Below are 8,086 nucleotides of genomic sequence, written 5' to 3'. Positions count from 1 at the left end.
ATGGGTCGGGTTGGAAAGGGACCGCGGCGGGTCGTCTGTCCCAACCTCCCTGCTCGTGGAGGGCCATCCCAGAGCACGCGGCAGCGGGTTGTGTCCAGGCGGTTCTGGAATGTCTCCAGTGAGGGAGACTCTACACCCTCTCTGGGCAGTCTGTTCCACTGCACAGGGAAGAAGTTCTTCTTCGTGTTCGGGTGGAACTTCTTGGGCATCAGTTTCTGCCCATTGCCTCCTGACCTATTGCTTGGAACGACCGAGCAGGGCCTGGTCTGTCCTCTGACACTCACCCTTTGGTTATATATACACATTAATGAAGTCCCCTGTCAGTCATCTCTTCTCCAGGCTAAACAGGCCTAGCTCCCTCAGCCTTTATTCATAAGAAAGATGCTCCAGTCCCCCAAGTCATCCTCACAGCCCTCTGCTAGACCATCTCCAGGAGCTCCATGTCTCTGTTGTCCTGAGGAGCCCAAACTGGACATGGTAAATGAGCTTTTTCCACCTGGAAGGAGATTGCAGTGAGGTGGGGGTCAGTCTCTTCTGCTCATGCCCACAGTGAGAGGACCAGAGGAAATGGCCTTAAGCTGAGATAGTGGAGGTTCAGATTAGATAGAAAAAAATTTTTCACTGTCAGGGTGGTCAGACATTGGAATAGGCTGCCCAAGGAGGTGGTGGAGTCACCATTCATGGAGGTGTTTAAGCCCAAGCTGTGGGTGCCCTGACAGAGCACCGCCCTCGCAGTTGAGTTCTGAAGTGAGTGCAATTATGTGTTATTGACTCAAAAAAAAACCCCTTCAGAGGGCTGCCAAAGAGTAAAAGAAGATATATGTGTTGGCTGGCAAGTGCTACAATATATCAAGACTCTGCTGAGACAGGTCTTGATGGTGTGTTTGAGAGTTTCATCTTCCTCTGGCCATTTGTCATTATTGACCGTCACAGATCACAATAAGAAATGACGCCTGATGCCTCTTGTTCTTGTTTGTGGATAGCTTTGAATCGACTCTCGAAATAGCGTGATTATTTCTCAGCAAGGTGAAAGAGTATTTTCCTCATCATAAGCAATCTGTTGGAAAATGAGGGAACATGCTGTCCTCTTTTCAGTCATCACTCCAGTTAAAAAACTTCGGGCTTATTCTACTCTGGCCTAACTACTAACAGTTACTTCACCACCTATAAATTTATGCATTTCTTGAATTGCAGAAATCAGTGCATCTCCATGGTGTATAGGACCAGAACAATGAGGGATCTGCATCATGTTATACTCCTGCTCCTCTAGCTTGGAGGGCAATTGTTAGAATACAGATCTTGTCCTTTTTTCCTGTGTTTCCTCCCTTCCTCACTAATAGGGCTTCGTGCTCCACTTTGACCTTGTAAGCCTATGATACACACATACTGGCTTAGGTTCCTTTTGGGAATAACTCAAGATCCGTCTTGTGGGTTCCACAGTGTTGTCAGGTGAGACTGGGCCTCAGTTAAGGCAGTTGTATAGTGGCATTAATGGTTTGTCTCCAAACAAACCATTAATAGGTATAGGCATTAATGTTTGTGCCTATACCAGTTGTATTTTCCCCAGACTGCTTGTACACCTCAGCAAGGAACCTGCAGCATGGGTATCAATTACAGGATTGTTTAGGTTGGAAAAGACTTTTAAGGTCATGAAGTCCAGCTATTAAACCAGCACTGCCAAATCCACCACTAAACTGTGTCTGTAAGTGCTACATCTACATGTCTTTTAAATACTTCCAGGGGTGGTGGCTCCACCACTTCCCTGGGCAGCCTGTTCCAGTGCTTGACAACCCTTTTGGTGGAGAAATTTTTCCTGATATCCAGTCTAAACGTCCCTTGGCACAACTTGAGGCCATTTCCTGTTATCCTATCCCTGTTCTCCTGGGATAAAGTTCTCTTGCTTGCTCCCACACCACATGCTGTTTCTCCAAGCAAGTGGAAAAATCCACTCTATGCAAGATTGCTGTTTTCTTCCTAATGTTCTGAAAGGTCCAACAAAGGCAAGTACTCCTAGAAAACTTTATGCTTTTCCCAGAGGAAAATCTGAAGCCTCCCTTTGTACTCTAAGATGTAAAAACTGAAGTATTTTTAATGAATTGAGGAGTAGAACCTGCACACACAAAAGTAATCAAGGAGGTGACTTAGCAGTATCAAGTGCCAATGTTTTTCCAACTATGGGGGAATCTGTACATCCATATACTAAAAAAGTTGCCACAAGCAAAGCAAAGGCTAGAAAACAATTCACCTTCCCTTCCAGAAAGCAGCTCATCTGAAAGTGTGCACAGTTTCTGAGCATTGTTTTTTTTAAAGGCTTTTCCCTATTTATTCTTTAAGAAATCAGTCCTCTTCCTCATAATAAAAGACTCTGTGTACCAGGAAAAAGTGAAGCTTTGATTCCATAGTGATCATGCATCCTGCTATTCTATTGTTCTCAAAAAAATAACTCCCAGGTACTCCTCCAAATCGGGGGATTACTAAGACTGTTTGAGGAGCAAATAACCATTCAATGGGTGACAAAAAGCTTCATTGGGAAAAAAGAAAAAGGCAGGGCAGGGTAGATCAAGTGCAGGCAATAGAGAAACTGTCCTGGGCTTCCTACTACAGCTGCTGCAGTAGCACTGTGATGATACCTTTCGAGCTCCTGCCCTGTCAGTGGACTGTGCATGGAGTTTTATGGTGGTTTTTTTTAAGGTAACCTGACCACTCAAATCAGATCTCCTTGGTCAGAGCGGACTATTTGCTGGAAATGGTGAATTTTGAGTAGAAGATCATCATCAGTTGATCAAGAGAGAGGATAGTTAAAAAGACCACAGTTTGTCGACAACTGGCAACGTTTCTTCCACAAATGTTCCTTGTTCCTTCTGTGCCTTCCTTCTATAACTCACCAAAATCCTGCTCACATCTCCCCCACTGCTCTGCTCAGCCTGTCAGTAACCACAGAGCAAATCACCCCACGGCAGACCTGAGGCAATAATGCACATGACAGGCATCCAGCCTGCAGTTCTGGAAGATACACATCTTTACTTGCCTTCTTTGCTTCTGGGCAGACAGGACAAACATCCTTATGGGCCATTTGTTGCACAGGCTGCTGCCTTCCTGTGTCTGTGTTGTTACCCTTTGGAATTTGAGCTCACCACGCATGAAGAAATTGCGAGATTATGGCGAATAACAAGCTTAACATGGATCAACAATGTCACAATATTGCAATAAAGATAATCACCTTTTGGACTGCATAAACAACACCATAGTCTGCCAGACATATGAACTCGTCCTTGCAGCATACTGAGCACTGGTTGGGTCTCTGGTGAAGTACTGCCAAGTTTTTGGAATGGCATTTCATTCAAAATGAAAAAATGGCACAATAGGAGAGGCCATAAGAAGGATCTAAAGCTCAGGACACACAACATAGGAGGAAATGTTTTCTTTATATTAATGAAAACTCAACTCTTTTAGCAGCCTACAAATACATATAACACAGGGCTGTGAGGGAGCAGAAGGGAATAAACCAGTGTCCATGATGGAGGGTTTGGTGCCATTTTGCAAAGGACTATGAAACACACAGGAGGAGATTGCTTGGGAAGATTGATGAGGTTTTATCTTCAGTTTGTTTGTTTTTTTCATAGCAACTGGAAGAACTATTTTATAAATATTGATAGGTGTATTTAAATTTGTCTTGGAATGGGGAACAGACTTGAACTACCAAGGTCTACTGAAGCCCAGATTTTCTATTTCAGCACAATAGAAAAGATATGGAGCTGCCAAGAATATGACACATTGAGCTTGATAAAAGATGCACAGAGAGAAGGTCTTAAATCAGATTTTGTACGTTGCATATGGATTCTCTAAATCATTGTAGACACTGACAGAAAATAAAAGGTGACAGTTATGTAAAAGTAGTATCAATACCCTCTCCTCAAAAAGTCTTCAAGGCAGCAGAATCGGACCAGCAGAGAGTAATAAATAGAATCACAGAATTGCTTAGGCTGGAAAAGACCTTTAAGATCACTGAGCCCAGCTATTAACCCAGCACTGCCAAGTCCACCACTAAACCCTAAGCACCACATCACGTTTCTTAGATACCTCCAGGGATGGTGACAGCCACAAGCAGCCTGTTCCAGTGCTTGACAACCTTTTCAGTGAAGAAATTTCTCCTATGTCCCACCTGAACCTCCCCTGTCACAAATTGAGGCCGTTTCCTCTTGTCCTGTTGCTTGTTACTTGGGAGAAGAGACTGACTCCCCACCTGGCCACAGACTCCTTTCAGGTAGTTGCAGAGGTCAGTGAGGTCTCGCCCGAGACTCTTTTTCTCCAGGCTAAACACCCCCAGCTCCCTCAGCTGCTCCTCACCAGACTTGTGCTCCAGCCCCTTCCCCAGCACCACTGAAGAGTACACCTGTTCAAGCCATGACCAGCCAGTTTTTCCAGAAGAATTCTGTAGGAAACAGTGTCAAAGGCTTTGCTAACATCTAGACAACATCCAATTGTGCATTCCTCGATCAGAAGACCATCTGTATTTTAAGACACTGATTTTTGCTTGTCAGTTCAATGTTTGCTAAGACAGATTGTAAAGCACCAATTTATGACTGTGATAGTAACCATAAGCTGTTTGCAACATTTGATGTAGGAGGGGACCGTTGTCCTTGTTTTGTGCCAAATTTTCACTTGGCCTGTATTAAAATGATTAACTTTGTCAGGAATTGTCAAAATTAAGGGATGATCAGAGGATCAAGTGGGCTATCTATTCACTTACACCTCTGACTCGAACCTGTTCTCTTTCACTTATTTGACAAATCCCCATATATTTTGAGCATTTTTACCTCCAAATATCAGGCCCAGTCTTGCAATCCTCACGTCCATTGTTGGAAGTGCTTCTGGGGTGTCATCCAAGGGGCTGGGTGTCAAGCTGAGAGACAGGCCAGTGATAACAAAGTTCTGTTTAAAATGCCATATTGCTGTCACAAGTTGCTGCAGCTGAACAGCACTGTATAGCATGGCATTCTTGATCCTCATCGCCTGAAATACATCCTCAACCTAAAACACACCTTTTTATAAAAAACATGCAAGACCACTCTGCTGTGAAGATAATTCTAAGCTAAAGCACTCCTTATGCTGGTACAATTCCCACTGACTACACACAAATATTTTGGCCGGTGCTGATGTCTGGTGCATGTTTAGGTTCCAGCGTCCATTTAACAGAATTATTTAAGCTAAAGAAAGCCAGGAGGCCTCCTTTTTTTGGCTAAGGGAGCTGAACTACTTCAGATCAGCTTGCAGTTTTGTCCTGAATACTCGTGTTTGCACCCCCAGGATGCAGTTCTATTGCACTTAGTATCCACTACGTAATATTGGAGAAAAGCAACTCATTAGTTTAGTAGTTTAATGCCATTTAACCCTGTTTGTCCTTGAATAACCATTCACCAGCATTAAAGGATATCAGAGTAAGTGCAACTATCTGTTTGCCAACCAGTTTATTTCCAGCAGCAGACCAGAGGGGATAGGAGATGCAAACAAAGGCATGGGAGATGGAGTTACAGGGCAATACAGTACAACATGTGTCATGATAACAGCTTTAGAAAAATTAATATAAATGTTTTTGTTTTGCTTTGTTTTTAAGGCATCTTTGGGGAAAGTGTGAAGAAATTGGTGATATTTCCCTATTTTTTAATAATTCAATTTCATGGACACTTCATACCTGGTTTTTGATATTTAACCTTGAAAATTGTTTGACTTAAGATTTTGGGTCAGAAACGCCACACACTGCATATTTTTTTTTATAAAACATGATAACAGCTGGAAAAGAGCAAGGCCCTTCCTGGCAGTGGGAATAAACCTCTCAGCCATGAACTGCATCTCTCAGCAGTTTGTCCTGTGCGTGTCTTGCATCACATGCCGTCGTCTTGCAGTCATGAGTCACTTGCTTCAGCTCCCACTGCTCAGGGATAACGGCTTGGCAAAACTACATAGCTTATTCCCTCATTCCCTGGGGAAATGTGCACACAAAGCAGTGGGAAGCCAGGCCACTGCTGTGCTGGAAACAGAACAGATTTGCATTTGAGTTCAAGCTGCAGGGTGTACATGCTAAGACTAATACCATGTCTTTTTCTAGTCCTGTTACCTGGGCAATGGTGATTTCATTTTGGTTTTTTCCTTCAGTGGCTACAAAAACATTTTCTACTTTAAATTAAGCTTTGAATTGAAAACCTGAATGAAATACACTAAGTTCAGAAATGAGCTACTTAATTTTTCCAGTTATTCTAACTTCCCTAATAAGCAAAATAGCAGTAATAATAGAGGACAGATTTCAGGAGTCTGAGAGGGGCTAGTTCTGTCCCAGGGTGGAAATTCCTTTCTAATTTGCTCTTGCTTTTCTTTGTTATTAGAGGACAATTCTCCTCCCTCCTGTAGTTTTGACCATTGTGACCAGTAGCGAAGTCTAACCTATGTAGTTCTGAAAGTCTCCTGGATTTTCCTCCTTAGTACAAAAACATAACGGTAGGATGAAGTTAGCAGACATTAGTGGGACCAAGATTTCATACCAGACTTTCAAAATTTCATCAGGAGTTTCAAAGTGATCCTGAGTTTGCTAGATTTACCATTTACTGGTACAGCATTGGTTTAGCACCCAAAAGGTCTCTAAAAAAAATAGAGAAAAGAGAAGCCTAAAAGCACGCACACACACACACACATACACACACATACAGAGAACTGTAATTCACACAAATAGCCAAAGTTGCAAAAATTTGGATGAACACCAATCATGAGGTTCCATTCTTGGAGTGTGAGTAATGATCAGTTCCTTTCTGGAACCCAGGTTAAGATCCTCTCAGCAAACAGCAGGAATCCAAAGGAAGTCCCCCAAAACTCTAGGAAAAGCAAGAGGGATAAAATGAGAACCCAACTACAGACCATTACCATAACGTGAGCAAAACAGTTGCGTGCGTGAAATAGAATCTGAATTTACACTTCTGGAAAGGGAGGGCCAGAAACCAGAACATTTTTTTGGACTCAGTCCCCCACCTAAATTAATGCAAGATGCTTCACGCAAGATTATTTCTTATGAGGACTTTTCATCTTTGTAAATTTGGTATTCTGGGATTGAAGAAGAAAGAACTTTTTACAGAAAAATTACTGGCACAACATAGTGAAAAACACTAGAGATTCTTCTTTAGGAACAAGATTTTTCTCCAGGATAACTAACAATCTCTATAATTAAATGAAGGAAACTGATAAAAAAAGATGTGAAGATTGCGTGAGATAAATGGGCAAAAATTAAAAAGTAGCCATCTGGTCCTGGCAGATACTTGAGCTGTGCAATACTATCAGCAGCAGTTGTAAGTTCCTTGGGCAGTTGACATCATTGTCCACAGCTGGTTAGAAATAATCAGCAAAAATTTCTGTATCATGTGCAAGCCCTGAACATGCCAGTGGCCAACTGCAAATTCCTGTGTCTGGCTTTACAGTGCAACACAATGTTTTCTACTCTTGGCAAGCAACTCCGTGGAGCTCAGGCCCTCAGTGGCCAATTTTGCAGCTTGTGAACAACAAAGAGCAATTTCTTCCTCTCTTGCCATAAAGGGTTCCTGAGCGGATTTCTAAGGAAGAAACAGTGGGCACTCTCTGCTCTCTGACGGGCTATTGGAAGGCAGTGCAGACATCTTGAATGATTCCTGTCCTTTCTTTCAAAGGGATTAATGGCAGGGAAAGGCTTGAGCACTTGACAATATTCTGCAGAGGCAAGTACACATTATTGGATTGTACAAGTGTTTACAGTTTCAGCCTTCATTTTATAGCAGATGTCTCCAAGATGCTTACCACAGTGGCAAAGCCTGTGAAAAGATGGGTCAAGACTGGAATAAGATCTGCTCCCTAAACTGAGACTGGAATTCACCTCCCTGAAGAGCCTAACTGTTGGCACGTCCAGGTTTTTTCACAGATCTGTCTCAACAAGGTAGGATTTAATCAGGGATTCTCTCCACATCCCCATTACTTAGTAAAGAGCAACATTTCCTCACAGAGAGCTAATTTAGTATTGTATCCTCCTTTAAGCAAGATCACAGGGAAGGGTCCAGGCTGGAGCCTGATCAAG

General features: G+C 42.7%; 1 protein-coding gene across 1 annotated transcript in view; it reads right to left on the bottom strand.

Annotated features, from left to right (window-relative positions):
• The window catches only part of PDXK (pyridoxal kinase), a 53,830-nt gene extending 48,820 nt beyond the window's left edge, over window positions 1–5,010 (bottom strand). The window contains exon 1 of the mRNA XM_018083914.2: window positions 4,818–5,010. Within this exon, the coding sequence (XP_017939403.1) occupies window positions 4,818–5,010 (193 nt within the window). The remainder of the gene's footprint in view (window positions 1–4,817) is intronic.
• Window positions 5,011–8,086: the final 3,076 nt, after the last annotated feature.

This window comes from Manacus vitellinus, unplaced genomic scaffold, assembly GCF_001715985.3.
Source record: "Manacus vitellinus isolate BGI_N305 unplaced genomic scaffold, ASM171598v3 scaffold_7_pilon, whole genome shotgun sequence".
Taxonomy (NCBI): domain Eukaryota; kingdom Metazoa; phylum Chordata; class Aves; order Passeriformes; family Pipridae; genus Manacus; species Manacus vitellinus.
This window is presented reverse-complemented; position numbering and strand designations above follow the sequence as displayed.